General features: G+C 35.9%; 1 protein-coding gene and 2 pseudogenes across 1 annotated transcript; all 3 read right to left on the bottom strand.

The window, feature by feature from the left end:
- Window positions 1-293: 293 nt before the first annotated feature.
- Window positions 294-2,375, bottom strand: LOC116119822 (caffeoylshikimate esterase-like). Its single transcript, XM_031405747.1, has 2 exons — window positions 2,343-2,375; window positions 294-1,088 (listed from the first exon to the last, which is right to left on the bottom strand). Exons 1-2 carry the CDS (start codon window positions 2,373-2,375, stop codon window positions 294-296), a joined length of 828 nt encoding a protein of 275 aa, XP_031261607.1.
- A 7,483-nt stretch (window positions 2,376-9,858) lies between these two features.
- LOC116119826 lies at window positions 9,859-12,251 on the bottom strand (annotated as a pseudogene).
- A 2,623-nt stretch (window positions 12,252-14,874) lies between these two features.
- LOC116119823 lies at window positions 14,875-25,929 on the bottom strand (annotated as a pseudogene).
- Window positions 25,930-26,664: the final 735 nt, after the last annotated feature.

Here is a 26,664-nt window from a genome sequence, read left to right on the forward strand (position 1 = left end):
GTTTTTTAATGAGTTATTGTTGAATTAGTCAAATAAGGATAATATTTGATTGTGGCAAAGAGATTGTTAGAGTGATTATCTCATAATTTTTTGGCATTAGTCTCCTACTATTTTTATACTTTGTTAATTGTAATATAAGGGAGATGAAGTAATAAATAAGATGTGCGGTTTTATAGCCAAAAGGTGTTGCCTTGCGGTCTTGGTTTCCTCCATTAAACCAACAATTAATTTATTTTTCCAACTAGCTCTACTCTACAATATAGTGGTTTTGGTTTCCTCCATTAAACCAACAATTAATTTATTTTTCCAATTACCTCTACAATATAGTACTTCTGAGAAGAAAAACCAGTTCGTAACATATTTGCTATAACTTTTTTCTCTTCCACCTTAACGGACTTGTAAATAAGATCTTCAGTAGGCACAATCGCTAAAGTAGATAAAATTTTTCGTAGAAATGTTAGGATTTGAGGTATGGGCCATCTGGGTTTTACTTTGTCAGAAATTTTACACATGGGTGCAACCAAAATTGCTCCATCAAAACCTTGAGGATCAGCGAAATGGATCAAAAGACAAATAGCACCACCCATTGATTCTCCATATAAAAAACGAGGTAACCCATTAAAGGAAGGATCTTGTTTAAAAGAGTTAAAGAAAGACAAACAATCTTGAACAACAAGATCAACATGTGGTACGTAAGCCCTTATACCTTGAGATCTGCCATGGCTTTCAATGTCAAGAACAAAACAAGCGAAACCCATCTGGGCAAGAAAGATTGTCATGGCTTGAAAAGTCCAGCTCATGTCATTGCCGTATCCATGGACCATACAGAGGAGGCCGCGTGGAGGGGTGTTGGTGGGTATCCATGATCGGGTTAAGAGAGATAAGGCTATTGGTGAAGTGAAGTATGAGCTTGTTGATTTGATTCCTTGTCGATGGTAATATTCTTCCTCGGGAGTGCTGCCCCCGTAGTGGGAAAGCACTTGGAAATCCTCCACTAATGGCGAGTGAGCGAGAGAATTGGGTTTTGCTCTCCGAGCATTCGATGGAATGGGATTATGAACGTGATTGAGTTTCACTTCGGTAGAACACTTCAACCAAAAACGTATTTTTTCTTTTATTGTGTTTCAATTGAATCAGAATTGAAGATGGAAAAGAAAAATTAAGCATATTTCATTAGGATATTTTTTTTTCTTGGCAAGATTTGTTCGATGATAGTGGCAAGAGTTTGGATTTTCCTATTTCTTTTGTTTCAATAGATACTTTTAGGGTTTAATTTTGTTTTAGTTGCTTAATTGTTTGGTCACGCAATTAGGCTGAGTTTTTAATTGGGGCGGGTTTTTGTTCCGAGTGGTTTTGGTTATTTTGGGTGCATTTTGTGCTTTTTAGGAATTAAAATTGGAGGAAGTGATAAATTTGAAGAATTTAAATATTTTGAGTTGAATAGAATATGATTAAATTTTAAATTAAATTGTGAATACTAAAACAAATATATATTTTGATAGGATTGAATAAAATAATAGGATAGGATATGCTAAAAATAATGAAACAAATGGAGGTCTTGTCATCCGACCACAAGTCAAGTGGTCTTGCCATCTCAATTACAGTTTATAGGAGATTATTGGATCTATTAGGTTTTGTAATTTTTCTTTTAACATCCTCCAACATCTCAATATTTCTTTGTATCGAAAAGTCTTTATTAAGAAGTCTATCGCCTCATTTGTTCATGCATATTTTGTTTTCTTGTGAATTGTGGTTTAATTTTTGTTATAAAGATTTCATGATCTTCCTTATGTAAATTTAATGTATGAACACATACAATTACGAGTTTTAAATCTCTTATATAAATCATGTTTTAATTTCTTATACGATTTTGCATAAAGCAACTATTTATTACCTTTCTAATAGGAGAATGTAATATACTCTATAGCTAGTAATTCTTTGAGAAATATATGGCAAAATTCACTAAATAACTTTTGTAAACATATATACATAAAGGTATATAATGTAAAATCCAAAAATTCTAATTTTAATTCATATAAATATATACACAAAATAACTGATATACTTTAATAAGTACAAGGTAATCTTGGACAGTGCCGCCAAACTCCTCCGCTTCTTGACATCCCACCTGATTGTAAATCATCTAGTACCTGCAAAACAGTAGAATAACGGAGTGAGCACTAATTGCTCAGTAAGTAAACCAAACTGCACTACTGTTTTTTCTCCATTACTCATGTTCTGATTCTCTTTTTCTCACTTTAATCTTTGCTAATATTCTTCATTCTTTTCTGATATTCTGCGTTCTTTTCTGATATTCTACATTCTTTTCTGTTACTACTTACCAACGTGCAAAGACAATGAATAAAATTGTACATCGTTGAGCACACAAGAAATACTGAATCATGCAAGTAGCATAACACATATACAGAATAATAAACTTTCCTGAGAAAATAACTTTTTTTTTTTTTTTTTTTATGTTTTTTGTCTTTTATGTTGTATCTCTGTCTTTTCTTCTTTGTTTCTTTTTCTTTTCTTTCTTCTATTTTGGTTTGCTGATCGAACTAGGTTGAGGCATGGATTTGGAACCCTGGCCATGTGAGTGTATACTGGGTAAAGTCTTCATCTACATGCACTGCTGATAGACCGTACCAATGCTGTATCTCTCTGCTTAGGCCGCTCACTGATGGCGGCGTGCATGTACGTATGCTCTGCTGGGTACAATCCTCATCCACATACACTACTAACGGACTGTACAAATACTGCATCTCTTTGCTGATGCGACTTACTGATGGCAGCGTGCATGTGGGTATCTCTGTCACTCACGGTTTCCCCATCGCAACAACCTTATAACATAACATCCTGTAGAAAGAGGATAGAAAGAGATACTATACACATCTCTAAATAAATTTCCAAGCTATGGAAATTCTATATTTGTATTCTTTAGTAAATGAGAAAATATACATACTTGCATGTTAGCTAAAAAGAAATCTACAAGCCATTTTCTTTTCTTTCTTTTTCTCATTCTTTGCTAACACATTCTTTAATATTCTCATTTACCAAAACAAGGCTATATATAAATCATATGCACAATATATGCATTATCAAGCCCATTCTTTGATGTTCTTTCTAGTTCACATACACAAACTTGAAAATTCATTATGGCATAATGGTATGTCATGACATATTCTACCATTCTCTACTATCTCAAGTGTCATATCAAAGTAACACTTTAACATTCAATTCTTCTCTAACACTTCCATGTGCTATTCAAGAAGTAGTAAAGGTTCGAGTGACTAGAACCAAGCATTAAGGGCCATTTCTCTCATGGAACTAACATGACCAAGTGATATTCTAAATTTTGGCATAACAATATGCACCCTTGAACACTAACATTTAACTTGGTTAAGCCCAACATAATCTTCCTATTTCAATTCTTGCCTTTCTCTAACTCTTTCTTCAATAGGTTTAGCCAACTCATGCATGCATTTTCTCTTTGGATTTCATCAGACACTTCATATACACATGCAACTATCATGTTGGCTACACTTCCACATCTCTCTAAATCCACCAAAATTTGAGCAAAAACTTACTAATTATAGCATCAAACCTGGCCATTTTCAACAATTCTCAACACTTTAAAATTTCATCACTAATTCTTCCATAATTCCACCAATTCATCACATACTCATACACTACTTCCCATGGCTGGAAATTATACATCATTCAACACCAAAAACAGCCAACAATTCTCACATACAATCATATAAAAACATGCAAGAATAATTCTACACAAATCTTGCTCAAATCAAGGCTAAAATTAGGTTTACTTACCTTGAATGTGTGATATCACCTCCTTCTACTAAAAGTCTCTTCCTCTTGGACCTAGATCATATAAAAACCATAAGAGTTTAAAACTTTAAAGTTTAATCACACTCCTTGTGCTAGAATCTTACCTTTGGATGCTTTAGGATTGAAAATCTATAAAAATCCAAGCCAAATCCTATGAGTTCCCTTTGAAATTTAGTGAAGAAAATTGAGAGAAAAATGGGTGAGGGTGGCGTGTACGAGGGTTAGAATGGCTAGGGTTTCTTCTAATGAAACCTTATATCTAATATTATATCCATGTATTCCCATTTTGCCCTTGCACTTTCTATGAAATTCCATCTATATCCTTTATTCAATTACCAAAATACCCTATTTTCCATTATCTTCTTCACATTATTTTACTCCTTTCACTTCCACTTTTTCATCTAATTATGAGTGAAAAGACCATTTTACCCTTAATGAAGTTTTAAGGAATTTTCTTCACATTTGTCTAAGGTAACTTCAAAGAAATCCAACTAAGGGTATTAGGGCATAAATAAAATTACGTACCTTGATGTGGGTGTTACAGAGAAACGACACTTTCCCACCCAAGGTTTGGCGAAACGACACTTTCCCACCCGTTAAGTTTCAAAACGACATTTTCCCACCCACTGTTATGTTTTGTTAAGAAAATTTGTTCTAAAGAAGGGCAAGAGGGTCAATTTACATGAAGCCTCATAAATCAAAATTTAAAAATTGAAATATGCCTTTTTTTTCTCTCTCTCTTTCCTTTCCTTCTCCTTCTTTATCCTAATTTTTTCTTCTCTATCATCTCTTCCTTCTACTCTAGAGGCTGCGACGTTGGCGTAACCTGCTGGCGGCCAGCCATAAGCTGGGCTGGCTATGATGCCACCCATTCAGCTCGTAACCAACTAAATCGCGGTCGAAGTGTCACAGACACCCAGCCCAACTGTGACACTAATGCCGACACCATAGCCCCCTTTCTTTTTCCACACACACTTTTTCTTTTGGATCTTATTGTCCATGGGTTTGTGATTTTAGGGTTTATTTTTTGTGGATTTTCAGTGGCTGCAGGAATTGAAGATTCCTTTTCTTGAAATGGGTGTTTTGCGTTTGTTGGATGTTTGATTTTGAGTTCTGTGGATTTGTGAAAAGAGTTTCTATATGAATTTTAATTTTTAAATTTAAGTAGAGATAAAAAACTTCAATGGGTTTTGCTGGATGTTATGTTGTGTTGTTTGGGTTCCTAAAAAAAAAATCCGTATATGAATTTTAGTTGAATAATATCAGTAGAGATTGGAAATTTTAATGAGTTTGTTGGAAGTTGCTAGATCTTGTGTTTTGTGAGTTTGTGAAAAAAAAAAATTGTATATAAATTTTAGTTAAATTCCATAAAATATTATTTTGGGTGATTTAATATATATTTTACAGTAATAGAAAACTGTAATTAATCAAATGTATGGCATATGCTTTAAGTGCATAGAAGGAATTCAAATTTAACCAATTCGATGGGCTCATGGTCATATCTAGCATTTCAGAGAGAGTTGCAGTGGACAAAATACATTTGGTGGAGGAAGGAGAAGAAGAAGATTATGTTGGAATTTATTATTAAATTGAATGAAATGCGATGTGATGGTGTAAGTTGAGAATTTGAAAGATGAAAACTTAGTAGATTACTGGAAGAGGTTTTAAGAATTGGAAAGTGAAAAGGTGAAAAATAATGGTGGAATTCAATGTTTTGTCCCACTTGAGTAGTATAAAAAAGTGTTCTTCCTCTCATTTCAAACACACCAAAATTTCAATTTGTCATTTTCTCTCTAGTTTTTAAGGTTTTCCTTTGTTGGAGTTAAAGCTTAATTCAGTTTATTAGAATGGAAAGGTGATGCTTCTCTTGCTAGTCATCTATCGTTGTATCTTGGGAAACAGATGCTGCTCAAATCCTTGTGCACCCGAGTGAAAGATATGAATTTGTTTTAAGGAAATTGTGTGTTACATAGGCCTCGACATTCATCCTAAGGTTGTATTCTTTACCAGATTTTTTCCTGTTATTTTGAAGGATCTCCTATACGTGATCACGTTGTTGGTATTGTTAATTTTATTTTATTGACATTTAATTCTATTGTTTTTATATTCAATAGATTTATTACTTGCAATTACTAATATTTTATAACAGGTTATGTGGGCAAAATACATTTGGTCAAGGAAGGAGAAGAAGAAGAAGATGTGGGCAGAATACATTCGGTGGAGGAAGGAGAAGAAGAAGATGATGAACAGCAAGAAATTAAGGTTGGAGAATGAAAGAGAGATGTCAGAGAAGCCATGTGGGTTTGAGGGTTTTGGGTAGTGGGTACTATGGTCTATCATCTATGCGAATACTAGAAAAACTAAAAATTTTGATTTTGCAAAATGTTGTGCAAAATGTTGTTGTTGTTCCAGAGAGTGTGTGTGGTATGATAGTAAAGAAGTGAAAGGAAAAATAGGAACCAATCAAAAGAAAAAAAAAAAAAAATGATCTGGTTTTGTCATGTTTCTGCTTCTTCTCTCTCTATAGAATCTTCTCAATGCTCATTTTGATACTTGCCCAGCAACCTTTTATTACTGCTCAATTATAGGGTAACGTTATTGTTAATGGGAATGTAAATTTACAATTTGTCTCTCTAACTTTTTATTAAAAATAATGTTTTATTGGAATTTAACTAAAATTTATATACAATTTTCATATTTAAAGAGAGGATATATTGGTAATTGACTCTGTTGCATGACATAAAATAATAATAAAATTATTAAATCAAATAATGTATTTTCGTCTTTACAGTCAAATAGTAATGGATTTTCCTAAGGAATATAACGGTGGGTGGCAAAGTGTCGTTTTGAAACTTGATGGGTGGGAAAGTGTCGTTTCGTCAAACCTTGGGTGGGAAATTGTCGTTCTCCCTTTTTTAATTAATGTTTGTTTTTGCAATACAAATTGTACTGAAAAATTCAAATTAGTGAATAATTTTAGTTTTTGTTGTCATTAATATGATGTGAATTTAAAAAAAAAAAAAAATGACACTTCAAAGAGATTTGAGGATTTTATTGTCGATTAACTAAATAAATATATTAATTATAAAAGTAAATATAATGTGTTAGCGACATTATAAATTGCATATAATATGAAGAAGAATGTTACAATATCATGACTATTTTCTTTTTATCAAATTTATTTTTAAAGATTTCAACCCACTTAATTTTAAAATTTAGATATCGATAATATTATTGATTCGATATTATAGTATTCTTTTACAGTAGATTGCATTATTTCTTGTTCAAACTTATGGTATAAAATAAACCACCATTTACAGTATTTTAACAATAAGTATAGACTATAGATCATTAAGCAATTAATCAAAGCATTATGTGCTCTTTGATATGGACTATGAGACTAAAATGTTTTATAGAATTTATACTTTAAATCCACGTTTAATTAAGGAAATCACATTTGACCCACAAAACGTTTTTTAAATATGGGAAAAAAACATAAATATTCCTTCTTTAAATATTTTTTTTCTACAATATTTTATCCCATAAATATTGCTTTTGAAATTATTATTTATTATAAAATCGTGTATATTATGGTATTATTAATGTTAATATTAATAATTTTGAATTAACTAGTGTTGTTTCTATAATATTATTTTGAATTAACTAGTGTTGTTTCTGTAATAGCAGCCTAGTCAGTAATCGCTATTATGATGTTCCATTTAATTTTAAAATTAATTGGGAAAAACAGTAATATCAAAGCTCTTCTCAGCCCTCGTTTTTTTTTTTTTAATTCTATTTTAAAATTATTTATTTGGTGAGTTGTGAACTTTTCTTTTTAACATCCTCTTATATCTTAATATATTTTTTTAATTCCATTTAATTTTCTTTTATTAATTTTGTACGAGTGAGAAGTTAATCAACTTGATCTATATATATATATTTTTTTTTCTTGATACAATTTGCCAACCAAATAATATTGTAAAACCCTGACCCTAGTTTTACAAAACGCTTCATGCATATTTTGTTTTCCTGTGTAATGTGCATTAGTTTGTGTCATTAAGTTTTCCATGTTCTTCCTCATGCAAATTCAATGTATGAACTCATTCACACATGTGAATTCATGTATATATCACCAACTTCTTGTTTCCTAGTATTGATGACTATCCAATACATATTACTATATAATCAAATTTCTACTTAATTACAATACATAAAATAAGAGAATTATAATTATGTTCCTTTAATAATAATGTTAATCCTATATCGTAATATCAATTTTAGTATATTTCAAAAATAACTTTTAACGGATATTCAATTAATTGGATTTTGTAATTTTCTTTTATTATCCTCCCATATCCCGTATATGTTTAGATAAAAAAATAAAAAATAAAAATAAAAATGTCTTTATTAATTTACAGGTCTAGCTATTGATGTATTTTTTTTTTTTTTTTTCTTTTACACCTAATCTCTAAACGGAAGTAGTTAATTAGATTGAAGGTAAATACATTACAGGTGCCAGATCCCCAAATTAGCTCAAAATCTGTGCAAAATCTGGAGGGGTTAGGCACGGGAAAAATGTATAGTTTCTCTTGTGTGTGGATGAATGAACTTACAATATAAAATAATAATCCTAAAACATACTGCATACTTAAATAAGTTAATGCAAGAAATTTAGCCTAATCGTCTACCCAAGACCAAAGCATGCAGGCAAAGCCTCTCTATTTCAGAGACCAGCTTCAAGCTTTTCCCATGACAGAAAGGTGAAGTTCTCGGCTGAAGCAGAGACATATCTATGTTCTTCCTCCCTCCATTTGTGCATGTGCATGGATCTACGACAGAAATTGCAAACCAGATACTGAAAGTACAAACAATACAAGAGTCAAAACTTTTATAATGGAATAACAGCAGTATGATTTAAAAGATAGTAACAATTATAACAGAGCGAACCAAGTTCATGGCACCATTTGTCTATCAAGTTCAACTCAGCCCGAACTGCACAAAAGAATTTCTCAATAGAGTACAAAGAATACTAAACTGTCCTACTGGATTCTTCATCTTTTTGTCCCGTATTTTTAAATGTCAAACATACTTGTCTACTCTACCTCAAGCCTTGAAGATTATACTGTTTATACTATTATAGTATACTTTGGAAGAGCTAGGCCCTCCTCATAAGGAAGGACACTTTTTTGTTTAATTGAAAAACTTCATCGTTATTTTTTTTTTTTTTTTTGGAAGGAAAAAAAAAGTCTATGCTAGGCAAAGTATAGGCTGATGAACAAAGTGATACAGTGAGAACATAAATTCCATGTAACTGATACTACTCATCATAATTGGGAAAACAGGCTAAATAATTTATATACTATACAGTACCTGAAGAATGCGTCCAGTTTCTGCTCTCCACTCCACCAATAAAGAAGAACCAAAAGCAAAGAATTTTAGTTATGTTGAACTTGATAAAGGTTCAACCAACATGCATCAGAACCGGGGAAATGCTTGACATTCATTGACTCATATGTACACATATCTCTCAGAGTATTTAGTATTTTATCAGATGCCAAAGAAACAAAAGATTATCACTAAAATGGATTTGAATCAAACATATAAAACTGCTTTAAAAGCACTTGCATAATAGAAATTGGATAGGCATGAGATACGCTCTAGCACAGTGGCTCGAATCCACGAACAACGAATCGCGAATGCACGAGAAGATGTCGAATCCACGACGAAACAATTCACAAAGGAATCATCAAGAAATTTTATTTAAAAAAAATCATTCATCATTGTTTGTAGAATAACAAGCCTATTTATGCTAAACTAATCCTAATGTTACTAGAACAAGAAATAAGAAAATCCTTATATTATGTATCATCAGAACAAGGAATTATATAATAAGAAAGTAAGGCTTAACTAAATTGAAACTTCCTATATAAACAAAACTCCAAATGAAATGAAGAAAGTACTTAAATTCTAAATAAGAAAATCAAATAAAGAAAGGGAAACAACGGGGAATCATAATTTAACCATAATTTTCCTACATCACCAAAGGACTCAATTGCACAAATTCACTTCCTCCTTTTCAAGCGTGAATGAGTGATGCTAAATTTGTGAGTCAGCTATAACATTTTTCCAACAATAATCCCCACAAGAACAAACTCCATCTTTAAAATGATGGAACCTATTAGTGTCTCTAACAAATATGTCTCTCCTCTCAAAACTGGATATAAATTTTATAACAAGATGGCAATCAAAGCAGATTTTTGGGTTCTTAATCACTTGAAGAGGAGCTCCTGCTGGAGTATTAAGAAGTCCAAGCACTACAGCCAACTTCTCACTGTGTCCAAACAACAGCAGCTCCTTATCCTGCTCCTTCACATCCCGCAGCACAAAGTCAGTATATGGAAAGTAACTTGACTTCTTCATCTACATGTTTAATTTATTCAACTTCTCCATGATTTGGGCCATCTGAGGATGTGATTCATCTCCGACAAGAAGCATGTGCACTTTATTTTTGACCTCAATCCAACTACAGCAAGGGCTCTTCCTCAAACCCAAAGCTTTCATCATATCTCTCACCGCATCAACCTCAGTCCACATGCCTTTGGAAGCATATATATAGGATAGAAGGATGTAGTTCCCAGAATTTGTAGGTTCCAGTTCAAAGAGATGTTTAGCAGCAGCCTCACCTATACTCACATTACCGTGAACACTGCAAGAACTAAGCAAAGCTCCCCAAACACAAGCGTTTGGCTCGAAAGGCATTCGCTCAATCATATCATAGGCCTTTTCTAGCCTTCCAACACGACCTAGAAGGGTTGCCATGCAACCATAATGCTCCATCTTGCTTCAATACCATGCTCTTTACACATGCTATCAAAAAATTTGCAGCCTTCATCAACTAGGCCAGCCTGGCCGCAGGCAGATAATACACAAGTAAAGCTAATAGAAGAAGGCTTTTGTCCACTTCTTTGCATCAAATGAAAAATCTCTATAGCTTCTTTTGCCTCTCCATGCATAGCATATCCACCCATTATAGTGTTCCAACAAACCAAGTTTTTGGATGACATCATATCAAAACAAAGTTGAGACATTTGAATCCTTCCACACTTTGCATACATATCAATTAGTGCCATAGACACGGAAATAGCATCAGATATTCCCCTTATGATAGAAAAACAATGAGCTGCCTTCCCGAGCATCAATGCTGCAATACTTCCACAGGCTGATAGCAAGCAAGGTATTGTAACATTGTTTGGCTACATCCCTGCTGTCTGTATCTCTCTAAAAAGTTCCAATACCTCGATACCTTTCCCATTTTGTGAGAAACCAGCAATCATTGACGTCTAAGACACAACATCTAATTCCACTCCTTGGCTCTGGAATTGCCTAAAGACCTCCAATGCATTGTCAACAAGACCATACCTACAGAGACCCGTAAGAAAAGCACTGCAAACACCTACATCCGAAATTTCCATCTCATGAAACACTTTCGACATATTCCGTGTACACGCACACTTTCCATACATATCAATAAGTGAAGTACTGACGCACTTGTTCTCCGATAACCCGTCCTTAATCACAAAACCACGAATCTGAATCCTAAGTTTGGGATTCTCCAAGTCGCCCACAGCGGAAAGAACACTAGAAAAACTATGCTCTTCGGGCGTAAATCCTTCAAAATGCATCCTTTGAAATAGAAGAACCGCCTCTTCATAATGTCCGCTATGATTAAACACTGCAATCATACCATTCCAAGTAAACACATTAGGCTCCACTCTTAAACGACCCATCTCGTTAAAGAGTTTTTTCACTGCATCCACGCATCCTTGTCGCGCGTGACCCTCAAGCAGAGCACTAAAAGTTCTCACATCCGGTTGGGCTAATCTATCAAACACTTTGTGAGCGTCCCCAATCCTCTGACATTTAACGTACATATGAACCAAAGAAGTCTGAACAAATCAATCTAAATTAAACCCGTATATAGACACCATTGCATGAACTTGTTTTCCAGCTTCCAATGACAACAATCCAGTGCAAGCATTAACAATATTAGGCAACAAGTAAGTATTGGGTGCCACACCGTGAGAGAGCATTTGAGCGAATACACGGAGTGATTGAGTAAAAAGATTTTGTTTTGAGTAGGCGTAGATAAGAGTAGAGTAAGAAAAGGTTGTCGGCTCAAGAGAAGAAGAAAGGATTTGGTTTGCGCCATCGAAGTCTTGGTGATTTGCATATTGAGAAAGAAGCTTTGTAGCGAGATCCGTGTCATTAGAGACTCCAGTTTTGAGAATTTGAGCATGCGCTTGCTGTGTCTGTGATAGAGATGATTTGAGTGAGTTGAGGGTATGAAAGATTGAACGTTGAGCGTTTTCGAAGAGAGGAATAGCCTGTTTCGTCAAGTTCATCATTCGTTACAGCCTTATTTTTCAAGTGCAAAATAACATTATATCAGAGGGCTCTGATTGTTTCACCTTTCACGCAATGGTAAGTTAAAGTTTGCCTCAAAAGACTGAGAAGTATTTTCTAAACGGTACCGTACATTTAAGTTAATTAAATAAATAAAAGAGAACATTTATTTTTAACTATGGATAAATAAATAAAACCTTCTTTCTCGCCGACCATTCCAACGAGGAGAAGTCAAGAGAGCAGAAAATATGCAGAAAGTAAACTGCCCAACTCTAATATTATAATCAGTTTTGGTATTGTTTTTCGTTCTTAATAATTCATCTAAATGTAGTATTCAAGTGTAGTATTCAAGTCCAGTCGCTATTGTCGGAAAAGTACGATGGGTTTTGCACAAGGGTTAGCCAATTGACTCGGACAACATCATTGTCCAAGCGTTCTTCTACTTGGTCTGCCCTAGTAGCAGAGACACGTGCCCATCTCTCAAACAAGCCCTTAAACACTGCGGCCATGCGTTTCCCTGATCGTTCATCTCTTGTCTCAGCTGGCAGTATCTCTTTTCTTATTCTTTAATTTTTTGTTATGAAATCTTTCAATTTCATGATGCCTTGCTGAATTTTTGCAGTTTATCGTCTAAATAAAAAAGTTTATAAAATTTGCATGACTTCAATATTGATTTGGGTGGGTGGAGAAACTCAGAAAGTGTAGGAGTTCAATATGGTTTCCTTTTGAACGTGCTTAATTCTTTTTTCAATTAAGAATTGCAGTTACCACGACAATGCATTTGTTATTTCTCGTGCTTTGCACATTGTAAACATGCTGAATTTTTCCTCTACTTTCCACTTGTTGGAGTGGTTCTTAAAACATCATGTTAAGATTCACAGCATCAATGACATATTATTTTCAAATTGCAAACTAGGTAATTGTATTTTTCTAATAAGTAACGAAAGATTCAATCTCAAAAGAATTATAGAAATTGATGAATACACCTGCGATGTTTGTGTTAATTTATATTTTAAACATCATGCACTTTGATATTCGCTCAAGTTTACGTCTAAATTCTCGTTTTCACATTCGATAGGTTTTTTATAGTCGATCTTCTTAGTGTTTTATTGATTCATTATATTAAAGCTATTTAGGTTGCTAGTGATTTGAGGGATTTGTAGTGAGTATGATACTGATGGAGTTTCATGAGTGAGAAGAAAGTATATGAATCGGTACAAAGTGCTGACGTAGCTTACATGTTATTTAAGCTTTATGATGACCAATTACGACTCTTAACAGGTTCTTAGATGGAGCTGTGGATCGTCACCTGGAATATTAATTTTGGTTTTTAATCATCTTTACAAGCGGGTGAGAATGTAAAACCCACTCCAGTCTTCGTCCATTGATTTCAAGTATTTATGGCCGTTTATTTTGAGGACAATAATTATGTCAATCCACACTGGATTGCAAGTGGACTCTTTCAATCTAAAGGACCTCACTACTTGATTGATCACTAAAACAAAATCTTAGTTGATTTTATGGGATGGTAAAACCATGCTATAAGTACAAAGGTAATATCCAATTATTCTAGAGTGAAAGATGAACAATGTTTTTCGTAACTGAACCGATGAACATATACCTACGTCATTGATGATTTTCTATGTAACATTTGGTTTATATTAGTCTTTTTGGAGTCAAACCACCTGAACCTGCACCGATCCATCTAAAATACATCAATCTACACAACCCTTCCAGTAGTCGCATCATATAAAGTTATAGATTACTTGTGTTTGATAAAGGGCTACAATTCTAACAAGCAACTATGAGAATAGTCTAGCAAAAACTAGGTACCTCACACTAAATAAGCTTTAGTTTTGTTGATCTCTAGTTACCAAGAAGAATATATCTGACATTTGAGTGATGAGGTTTCTCCAACACATTTCAAATAAGCAATTAAATCAACATAGTCAGCCAAGGCCAATGAATAACCATAACCCAGAAGTGTTGTAACTCTTACAAAATATAATCAGCCTGCAAAGTCTAGCAATTAACAAATGATGTGACCAATCTCTAAACGTAACTAGTTAGTTAGATTGACAGTGAATACATTATAGGTGCCAGTTCCCCAAATCAGCTCAAAATCTATGCAAAATCTGGAGGGTTTAGGCACGGGAAAAATGTATTGTGTCTCCTGTGTGGGGATGAATGAACTTACTAATATAAAATGATAATCCTAAAACATACCGCATACTGAAATAAGAAGTTAGTGCAAGAAATTTAGCCTAATCATCTACCCAAGACCAAAGCATGGAGGCAAAGCCTCTCTATATCAGAGACCAGCTTCAAGATTTTTCCATGACATGGCCCGAAGCAGAGACATGTCTGCGTTCTTCATCCCCCCATACGTGCATGTGCATGGATCTATGACCGAAATTGCAAACAGGATACTGAAAGTACAAACAATACAAGAGTCAAAACTTTTATAATGGAATAACAGCAGTATGATTTAAAAGACAGTAACAATTATAACAGAGCGAACCAAGTTCATGGCACCATTTGTCTATCAAGTTCAACTCAGCCCGAACTGCACAAAAGAATTTCTCAATAGACTACAAAGAATACTNTAACCATAATTTTCCTACATCACCAAAGGACTCAATTGCACAAATTCACTTCCTCCTTTTCAAGAGTGAATGAGTGATGCTAAATTTGTGAGTCAGCTATAACATTTTTCCAACAATAATCCCCACAAGAACAAACTCCATCTTTAAAATGATGGAACCTCTTAGTGTCTCTAACAAATATGTCTCTCCTCTCAAAACTGGATATAAATTTTATAACAACATGGCAATCAAAGCAGATTCTTGGGTTCTTAATCACATGAAGTGGAGCTCCTGGTGGAGTATTAAGAAGTCCAAGCACTACAGCCAATTTCTCACTGTGCCCACACAACATCAGCTCCTTGTCCTGCTCCTCCACGTCTTGCAACACAAAGTCAGCATGTGGAAAGTAACTTGACTTCTTCATCTCCGTGTTTAATTTATTCAACTTCTCCATGATTTGGGCCATCTAAGGATGTGATTCATCTCCGGCAAGAAGCATGTGCACTCTATTTTTTTACCTCAATCCAACTACAGCAAGGGCTCTTCCTCAAACCCAAAGCTTTCATCATATCTCTCACCGCATCAACCTCAGTACACATGCATTTGGAAGCATATATATAGGATAGAAGGATGTAGTTCCCAGAATTTGTAGGTTCCAGTTCAAAGAGATGTTTAGCAGCAGCCTCACCTATACTCACATTACCGTGAACACTGCAAGAACTAAGCAAAGCTCCCCAAACACAAGTGTTTGGCTCGAAAGGCATTCGTTCAATCATATCATAGGCCTCTTCTAGCCTTCCAACACGACCTAGAAGGGTTGCCATGCAACCATAATGCTCCATCCTTGCTTCAATACCATGCTCTTTACACATGCTATCAAAAAATTTGCAGCCTTCATCAGCTAGCCCAGCTGGCCGCAGGCAGATAATACACAAGTGAAGCTAATAGAAGAAGGCTTTTGTCCACTTCTTTGCATCAAATGAAAAATCTCTATAGCTTCTTTAGCCTCTCCAGGCATAGCATATCCGCCCATTATAGCGTTCCAACAAACCAAGTTTTTGGATGACATCATATCAAAACAAAGTTGAGACATTTGAATCCTTCCACAATTTGCCTACATATCAATTAGTGTCGTAGACATAGAAATAGCATTAGATATTCCTTTTCTGATAGAAAAACAATGAGCCTCCTTCCCGAGCATCAATGCTGCAATACTTCCACAGGATGATAGCAAGCAAGGTATTGTAACATTGTTTGGCTGCATCCCCGCTGTCTGCATCTCTCTAAAAAGTTCCAATGCCTCAATACCTTTCCCATTTTTGTAAGAAACCAACAATCATTGACGTCCAAGACACAACATCTAATTCCACTCCTTGGCTCTAGAATTGCCTAAGGACCTCCAATGCATTGTCAACAAGACCATTCCTATAGAGACCCGTAAGAAAAGCGTTGCAAACATCTACATCCAAATATTCCATCTCATGAAACTCTTTGGACATATTCCATGTACACGCCACTTTCCGTACCTATCAATAAGTGAAGTACTGACCCACTTGTCCTCCGATAACCCGTCCTTAATCACAAAACCATGAATCTGAATCCTATGCTTGGGATTCTCCAAGTCGTCCACAGCGGAAAGAACACTAGAAACACTATGCTCCTCCGGCGTAAATCCTTCAAAATGCATCCTTTGAAACAAAAGAACTGCCTCTTCATGATGTCCACTGTCATTAAACCCTGCAATCATACCATTCAAAGTAAACACATCGGGCTCTACTCTTCAATGACCCATCTCGTTAAAGAGTTTTTTCGCTGCATCCACGCACCCTTGTCGCGCGTAACCCGCAAGTAGAGCACTAAAATTTTTCACATCCGGTTGGGCTAATCTATTAAGCACTTTGTGAGCGTCCCAAATCCTCTGACATTTAACGTATATATGAACCAAAGAAGTCTGAACAAACTAATCTTAATTAAACCCGTATATAGACACCACTGCATGAACTTGTTTTCCAGTTTCCAATGACAACAAACCAGTGCAAGCCCTAAGGATATTAGGCAACAAGTAAGTATTAGGTGCCAGACCGTGAGAGAGCATTTGAGCGAATACACGGAGTGATTGAGTAAAAAGATTTTGTTTTGAGTAGGCGTAGAGAAGAGTAGAGTAAGAAAAGGTTGTCGGCTCAAGAGAAGAAGAAAGGATTTGGTTTGCGCCATCAAAGTCTTGGTGATTTTCATATTGAGACGGAAGCTTTGTTGTGAGACCCGTGTCATTAGAGACTCCAGTTTTGAGAATTTGAGCATGCGTTTGCTGTGTCTGTGATAGAGATGATTTGAGTGAGTTGAGGGTATGGAAGATTGAACGTTGAATGTTTTCGAGAAGAGGAAGAGCTTGTTTAGTAAGTTCATCATTCGTTACAGCCCTATTTTTCAAACGTGTCTCTGATTTGTTCACGCAATAGTAAGTTAAGTTTTCCTCAAAAGGCAAGAGAATACGAAAAAAAGGGCACCGTACAATTAAGTTAAATAAATAAAAGCTAAAAATACCGAGGATGTGATTTATTTATTTTTAACTATAAATAGATAAATAAAGTCGAGGAATACACTGTGAAAAATATGTGCAAAGTAAATCGCGCAACTCTAATATTATAATCACCGTTGGCAAAGTACGATGGTTTTGTGTACAAGAGTTAGCCAATTGGATCGAACACCACCATGGTCATAGCATTCTTCGACCCGATCTGTCGCGATAACAAAAATGCGTGACCATCGCTCAAACAAGCCCTTGAATGCTACAGTCCGCGCATTTCCCTCGCCGTTCATCTCTTGCCTTTGTTCTTAGTATTTCTTTTCTTATTTCTTATTTTTTTCTTTTTTGTAAAATCTTTCAATTTCTTATGTTTAATTTATTTAACTTCTTCATGATTTAGGCCATTTGAGGATGTGATTCATCTCCAGCAAGAAGCATGTGCACTTTGTTTTTGACCTCAATCCAACAACCCATAGCTTTCATCATATCTCTGACTGCATCAACCTCAGTCCACATGCTTTTGGCAGCATAAATATTGGACAGAAGGATGTAGTTCCCACACTTTGTAGGTTATAGTTCAAAGAGATGTTTAGCATCAGCCTCACCTCTCATTACCGTGAACTCTACAAGAACTAAGCAAAGCTCCCCAAAAACAAGCGTCTAGCTCGAAAGGCATTCGCTCAATCATATTATATGCCTCTTCTAGCATTCCAACATGACCTAGAAGGGTCACCATGTAGGCATAATGCTCCATCCTTGCTTCAATACCATGCTCTTTACACATGCTATCAAAAAATTTGTAGCCTTCATCAGCTAGGCCAGCTGGCTGCAGGCAGATAATACACAAATAAAGCTAATAGAACAAGGCTTTTGTCCAATCCTTTGCATCAATTGAAAAATCTCTATGGCTCCTCTAGCCTTTCCATGTATAGAGATTTTACGCTGTGTTGGTGTGGTACCAAGATTTGGCATGAGGCATGGATAGCTTATTGAATTACAATGATAGATATTAAATAAACAAAGGCGGGTTTGTCTCAAATAAGCCTAATAGAAAAAGTTTTTGTGCATTCTCAGTTATCTTTTTTTTTTTCGCATTAAAGTTTAAACCTTGGCCACAAATGTAATTGTTAATTCTAAAGGCCTAAACTTTTTGCCAAAATTATTTCCGTTGCAGTCATGGAAGAGCCGATAATATTATTTTTCAAATAGAAGATCAAATTTATTAAGTTTTATGATTTTCATTTTTAATATCCTCCAATATCTCAATATATCTTCATAACAAATGATTGATGCGCAAATTCGTACCAACCAGAGATACCCAGTCGACCTTAGAAGGGGCCAGGCAAGATGTGCATGTGGTTACTGATAACCAACAAGGTCGAAAAAAATGACATAAAAAAAGTAAAGAACAAAAGAGATTTTTATAGTGGTTTAGCGGCATGAAGACCAAGCCTACATCCATTGTTATGTTATTGCTTAGATATGTTATAAGGCCGAGAGAAGTTACAAAGGAAATGTGCATGAGCTAAATGGAAGACCTTTAGCCCTCACAACCTTCTCTCTTAAAACGCTTTCTTACACAGACGAGTGTGTTTTTCTCTTGAACTTTACTAGATTGGAATTCTCTCTTGAAATGGAGGCTATGGACTCTTTTTATACTTGGTTCGTCTGGCAATGGTTGAGACTAGGTATTACGAGATTGCTTGCATGCATAATCCTTTTAATTAGGATCTAAGTTAGTAATCTCCATGCTTGTGACAAACCAGGCTCTGCTAATAACAACCTAACCCATGCTTATGATAGTAATTACCTTGTGAGAGAAGGTAAACACATATGGGATGACACGTGGGATGATCTTGGTTGACAGGCTTTGATACACCTTAAGGATGCGTGGCACAAATCTAACCACTAGGAAATTAGGCACAACATTAAACCCTTAGTTTTTGGAGGGCAGTGTTGGGCTTCAAAAACTCTTTTCTAGTGACCTGCACGTCAAATGGGTTGCGAGCTTCAACGTCTAATGGCTTTGGCAAGCTACATCTATCTTATTGGATTCGTTGTGTCTATGTGATGTGTCAGCTTTGACACCTTTTCACTTGCCCCGTTTGGTCACATCACATGCCTTTTCACTTAACTCTTTGGCAGCGCAATGAATGATTACGCATCTATTTACCTTCCCCATGCGTACGATGCATTGGAAATGACAACTGTTGGAAGGAATGAGGAGACGCCCATACCTCTTCTATAGGTACAATAAAACGATGATAATGATGACGACGAATGGTAGGCCTTCCTCTCCATCTATAAATATTCTCGTTTCATTTAGGGCTATTATCTTTGTCGCTTTTGCTTCTTCATTTTTAGAAAGATACTTGCCTCTTCCTGCTTCATAACCTTTGTCGAGACACCGGAGATTATTAGTGTAACGTCCATATCAAGGTACGTAACTTTATTTATGCCATAATACCCTTAGTTGAATCTAGTTAGAGCTAGCTTGGACAAGTGTTAAAGAAATTCTTTAAAATGTTATTAGGGGTAAAATGGTCATTCCACTCATAATTAGATGAAAGAGTGGGGAATGAAAAAAATTAGAATAACATGGAGAAGATAATAGAAATGAGGGCCTTATTGTAATTAACCAAGGGACATAGATGGAATTTTTAGAAAGTGCAAGGGTAAAATGGGAAACTATATATATTATTATGTAGTAATAAAGTTCAAGAGTTGAAACCCTAGCCACTCCACCCATTGTTCACGCCACCTTCACCCCAAATTCTCTCAAATTTCTTCACTAAATTTCCAAGGAAATTCATAAGATTTTGGCTAGATTTTCAATCCTAAGCATTCAAAGGTAAGATTCTTGCACCAAGATGTGAGATTAAATTTTAAAGTTTTGAATTCTTATTAGGGTTAAGAGGAAGGGGAATTCTACCAAACATAGATTATAGTGTTGGAATTGCTCAAATTCAAGGTAAGTAAATCCAACTTTAGCTTTGATTGAATAAATACTTGTGTAGAGAAATTTCGTATATGTTGTATGTGTGTTTGGATGATGAGAATTATGGATTGAAATTGAGGTTGTTTGATTTGTGAATCTTATGGCCATAAGAAGTGATTTATTTGTACGTTTAAGTTGATGAAATATAAAAGAATGGATGTGGAAGGGTGGAAGGAGAAATTCGGCTAGGGTGGTTGTTGGCCTTAGGAAGTTTCTGCTCCAATTTTGGTGGCTTGAGAAATATGTGGAAGTGTAACCAATTTAGGGTTTGTATGTGCATGTAAGGTGTTTGATGAAATTTCAAAGAAAGTGCATATATATGATTATGTTAGATTATTACTTTGTTATGAAAATGTTGGTGGTAGAGAATACTAGTTCCATAATGATATCTTTATATGCCCTAATGCATTCTTACATTTGAGCATTTGCATTTAGAAAGAATAGCAAAGAATGGGTATATTTATATGCACATATACATGTATGAGAACATTAAAGAATAAAGAGAACGAAAGAAAAGAAATTAATTGTAGAATCATTATCTAAAGAACATAATTAAAGAATACCTCAAATCTGAAATTTTACCTAAAGAAATATAAAAAGATAAGAGAAGAGAAGGTTATTGCGATGAGGAACCCATGAGTGATGGAGAAGAAGAATATCGCCACATGCATGCCGCCTTGAGTGAGCGGCCTAAGAATAAGAAAGAAGACTTTGTACAGTCCGTAAGAAGTGCATGTGGATGAGGACTGTACGCAAGAAAGAATTTGAGAATACTCTCACACGGCCAGGGTTCCAAATCCATGCCTCAACCGAGTCCGATCAGCAAAGAAAGAACAGAAAAGAAAAGAAAGAAAGAATTAAAAAAAAGAAAGAAAGAATAGAAAGGAAAAAAAAAAAGAAAAGAAAAGAACAAAAGGATAGAAAAGAAAACGAAGAAAGAATAGAAAAGAAAAGAACGAAAGGATAGAAAAGAAAACGAAGAAAGAATAGAAAAGAAAGAAAGAATAGAAAATAAGAGAAACAGAAAAGAAAGAACAGAAACAGAAAAAAAGAAAAGAAAATGTATTGCATAGAAAAAAGTGTATGCATTTGTGCATATGCATCATGCCATTTCTACTACCCCGAGTTCGGTGTAAGGAAAGAAAATCCAGGATCTGAGTAACGGAAAAAGAATAGAAGTATTGTAGGTTTACTTACTGAGCAATTAGTGCTCACTCCATTGATTTCACTGTTTTTGCAGGCAATAGATGAGATACGGTTGGAAGGATCGTCAAGTAGTGGAGGAGAATGGTACCAATGTCCGAGATTACTTTGTACTTTTTTTGTGACTTTATTACTTGACGTAGAGATTTGTATATAAAGTTAAATTTATTTTGGGCCTGCTATTACATTACATGTTAGTGAGTTTTAATTATATTTTTCCAATGAACTACTAGCTAGACTGAATATCACAATTAGGCAAGGTTGGTATACCTTTTTTGCCTAGTTTTATCATTGTTATCATTCTTTTACGCTTCGCTATCTGACTAAAGTTTCATTTTCATGCAAATGTTATCTTCTAATAGCTTCCATGCCTATAATGGAGGATAAGGAGATGGCGGCATAATTCCTCCCTAGCGGCTTGCAGACTATGGCGATGAGGCTACATCTTGGTTGAACCATTCTGACTAGGCTGAGCCTTAAATGTGGTTCTTGTTATTGGGTGGCTTCACAATTTCCAAGAGGTGGGCACCCCAGGTAGTGTCGTTGATCGGGGAAAGGCCTTGATGGTCGACCTCTTTGAGGATAGAAGGGATAAGAGGAGTAGAAGAAGCCCTCAAATGTTTCTTAAAAGGCTCGCCTTCCTTAGTTACCAAAGGCGTGGCATGGACCCTCTATAAGCAATGAAGGAGCCCCTAGATCACCTTCGGGCTTTGCTAGGCACCCTTCTTGACTATGTTCTTAGGTTCGTCTAGAAAGAGTATAAGTAGCAAAGTCGGGTCACTCTGTTAACCCAAGCGGTTGTGGATTAAAGTAAGGTTTGTTCCTTTCCTTAGGCTTATTGCATTTATTGGCTCAGATGTTTACGTTGCTAACAGGTACTTGTGGTTTCCCTCTTGCAGCTTTTCTTCCTGATGACCTTTCTATTCTAGGAGGCATATCCTAATTTTTAGGGCCAGGCTGCGCTTTTCGATCGATTCCAAAGAGCAGAAGAGGGGTTAGCGAGTTGAAAGAGGTCGTGGCTTCAACTCGCACTGACCACAAGAAGGAGTTGGACGTAATGTGCCACACCCTTTGCGACAAGGGTAGGCGCATTGTCATCATTTGGGAAGAGCTCGATCGACTGAACGCGGAGGATACAAGGCTTGCCTGGCTAGTCAAGGCATATCAGGATGTGGAGTTCTAGGACTCCACCTCTCCCCACGAGGATTACTCTTCGCCCTGATGTGTAGTTCAATTGCTTTCCCTCCCCTAGCAAGGATTAGTGTCCTCCTAGATGTGGCAGCATTATCCTTGCATTAGGGGAAATGTCTTCATATGTGCAAACTTGCCTCAGATAAAAAGCTAATGTGCTTGCAGATTGTGTGGAGATGCCCTCTTCATGTAGGGACATCGGTTCTACCAATGCGGGGATGTCCTTTTTGCGAGGGGGTAATGGCAAAGTTGTTTTTCTATGTTCTCTTCCTACTTATTTTGGCCTACCCCTTTTGCTCTATTTCTTATCGGCCTTTTGGCAGGTCCTATATTTTTTTCGAGCTTTTAGGGGTTCTGTTCAGCATCTCCTCCTCAGGATATTTTTGGTGAAGTCTCCGATGCATCACCTTGGTGGTTTTTGTTAGGCGTCTCTTCCTCATTATTCACCTTGGTGGGTTTCTAGATGTATGAAGGCCTAGGGATTTGTAATAGGCCCTAAGTGGATAAGAGGGAACCGAAGTTTGTTGTATTTTATCTTTCGTCACCTCTACTACTTTGGATTTTTCTGTTTGAATTAGCTTGCATGAATTGGCTTGATGGCTCTTCTTATATATACACACATATTCGTAATTTGTCCTTTGCATATGTTTTTGCATTCCTATGCATTTTTACTTGTGAGGACTCTTTGATTTCCATAGATTGCTCCCGGTTTTTAAAATTTGAAAATTTGCAAGCTTCGAAAGGTTAATTCTAACCAGTATGTACTGCATAACATCATCAATCACTATTAATCATTAACCCAACCTCCCCCCCCCCCCCCCCCCCCCCCCCCAATTTTTAGGAGGGTGAGATCGGGCTTCAAAAACTTGCTTGGTGTGAATCGTACGATATTTCTAATGAACATGATTGTTTATCTTTTCAACTCTAGGGCGTGCCTTTTTGAATTCGGGTTTTTATAGCACATTGGACAAAGGTGCGTCTATTTCTTTCCTAGTCATAATGAAGCATTTGGAATGGTGACTAACCATCATTGTAAGTCGGTTGGTATCCTTTAATGCCTATAAATATGACTGGTTCCTCTATGAAGGGTTACTCGTGTGCTTCTTCTGCTTCTTGGCTTCTTGCATATCTAGCCAGATTTTGAGCATTATCTTTGCGAATTTCTTTTTTTTTTTTTTTGGTCGTGTCTTCAGGTTTTGCAAGGTTAGTGCTTTTCTTTTGTTTCCGTTATTTGTGCCACCTTTGCTGGTTGTCGTGAGTGATTGTTTTAAGTCGTTGTGTAGAAGTATTCTGGCAGATAGGAGTTTCTTGGCGATGGTGGTCATAGCGGTGAGATGACCTGGTCGGACCATTTACATGCGTTCCAATAGACCTTTCACTTGGAGTCGAGCCTTCTCGTCCTTCGAAAGAGGAGGATGAAGTTAGTGGTAGTTGCTGATGGGGTTTATGCAACAGAAAACAAAATAAAATCCCCAACAACACTATTGAACCCAAGAACCTTATACCTGATTTACGTTATTTACATATGAAATAATATTGAATATAAAATTTCCATATTTCATACTAGCGTTTAGAGGCTCCTTTAATCGATATGAATCACTCCCACTCTAAGATAAGAGTGAACTCTTGGTATCCACACGAAGACAGGATGGCGATCGACTTACGGTCTTAAGTGCTAGCAAGACACACAAGCAAAAAAGATGCATAATTTTTCTTCAAGAAAAATTCTCTTTACCATCAAGTGAAAAACGTGAGAGAGAGTGAGGTGAGTGGCTTTGATTTAATTAATGTGTTCTCTCATTTTATTTTAATTTTAAGTTGCCTTTTATATGCAACAAAAATTAAAACCATAATCTAGTTAGGAATAAGTTTATTCCATGACTAGAATAGTAAATCCTTATTACCAAACAAGGTAATAATCCACATGGCATCTTATTCAAATGCAACTTGAGCGGGAAGTAATCTAAACCGTTGCTCTAATGCCATGTACACTTCATAAGCAATGTAACTTGCTTGGGAAGTAATTCACTTTTATAAGCAATGCAACTTAAGCGGGAAGTAATCTAAACCATTGCTCTAGTGCCATGTGCACTTCATTGGCTGGGATAGCATAATCGTCACCTCGAAAAAGCGAGGCATCACAGACTGTCAAATCAATCAGTGTGGCCATTCCCTAGCACCTGCATTAAATGCATCTTAAATCCCAAAAGTTAGAGATACCATTCCGCCCCTACAAAACGCGGCAACCTACGCCCTTGTCACATACCACAAGTTCAAATGTTGCCTTAAAAAGAGAGAGAGAGAGAGAGAGAGAGAGAGAGAGAGAGAGAGAGAGAGAGAGAAAGAAAGAGAGAGAAAGAGAAAAAAGATCTACAACGAGCAACTATATGCCAACACTAATGCCAACACTAATCCTCACTCAGGTTTGAAAGTTTTATACAATTACCAAGTTATAAAACTTATGCAAAATATGTAAAACTTGTTCATTTTGTGCTTATGGGTTTGCTTGCTCATTATCAACATAAACTAAACACCCATGGCATAATGTAAAACACACAAATCATTTTTACATGGTTTGACAAACTGCCTACATCCATGGGACCAAGTCCAGACAAAGAAAATCCACTATGATAAAAATTTATAGCTCAATTACAAAGCCAAAGAGTCATCACATAAGACTCTAGTTAGCCACAACCTAGTGCCATAGCTTGTCCTACTGTTGCTAAAGGGTCATAATGGTTTGCCAATCTCTACGCATCTGCTCTTGGAGAGTGGACATTTCCAATCAAAGCTTGGTGATTTGCCGCTCCCTGTTTTTTCAATCGTGTTGTGTTGCGCTGCCAACTCCCCCTCAAGTGTAATCTAATTGATCTTCAAGATCATCTCTAGCTCGACCAATTCTACCTCAACTTATTGATGTCTCTTGGCATTCTCTTTCAGCATTAGGGGATCACCATAGGTCTTTTGGAAAAGAAGAGTGGACCATGAAAATAGTTGCACAAATTCGCAGTAAGCGAATAAGCAACGGACCAAGCCCACAAACAAAGGAATCTCGCTACTACACATCACAGCTGAGTTTGATCGCTAGCCACCTTCTTCAACAAGTCAGCTTTGCTAAGTTGCTTGCTTTCATCCCAGTCCCTCGCCATGACACAATCCACAAGGGTGCCCATGTTTGAGGCCGCTCACTAAAGGTGGCATGCATGTGGGACTATGTCACTCACGGGCTCCCCATTGTAACAACCTTCTCTTCTTTTTATATTTTTACAATTCTTTAATTAAAAAATTCAGATTTGAATTCCTTTACTATTCTCATTTCTTTCTATTTTCTCTTTAACATATTTTAGGGCTTTTTCATGCTCTTATGAATATGCATGCATGTAGATGGTTTCATGCTTATAATTCTTTCTAAATTCACATGTTTAAAATCAAATTATGCATTATGGAATGCAAACATGTCATTCTCTACCATCTACAAACTCATCCCAAAATAATACATAATCATACTCATACATGCACTTCTCTTTGGCATTTCATCAAACAATTCATGTGCACAAATCAATACTAATTTAGCTACACTTCTATCTCTATTTTAGGCCACCAAGAATTTGGAATAAACTCCTCCATAATTAATGCCAAATCTATCCAAAATACACACTTCAAAATTTTCACTTCAATTCTTCCAAATCTCATCCAAACATTCATCAAGTATCAAATACACCAACACAACTTCTCATAGATATGTTCTAATCATTATTCAACACCAAATCCATCAACAATTCTACATATAACACACACACACACACACACATATATATGCATAAAGAAAATTCTCTACACAACATAACTTAAATCATACTTAGGATAGGATTTACTTACCTTTGATATGAGCAATCCAACCCTTTAAG

The sequence above is a fragment of the Pistacia vera genome, unplaced genomic scaffold (genome assembly GCF_008641045.1).
Source record: "Pistacia vera cultivar Batoury unplaced genomic scaffold, PisVer_v2 Contig907, whole genome shotgun sequence".
NCBI classification, from domain to species: Eukaryota; Viridiplantae; Streptophyta; class Magnoliopsida; order Sapindales; family Anacardiaceae; genus Pistacia; species Pistacia vera.

Excerpts from the sequence above, each read along its gene's own strand:
- LOC116119822 (XM_031405747.1), bottom strand. The coding sequence starts at position 2,375 with ATGTACAATTTTATTCATTGTCTTTGCACGTTG. Across the intron at positions 1,089-2,342 it reads TTCATTGTCTTTGCACGTTG|TGTTCTACCGAAGTGAAACT; the intron begins GTAAGTAGTAAC and ends TTTTGGTTGAAG.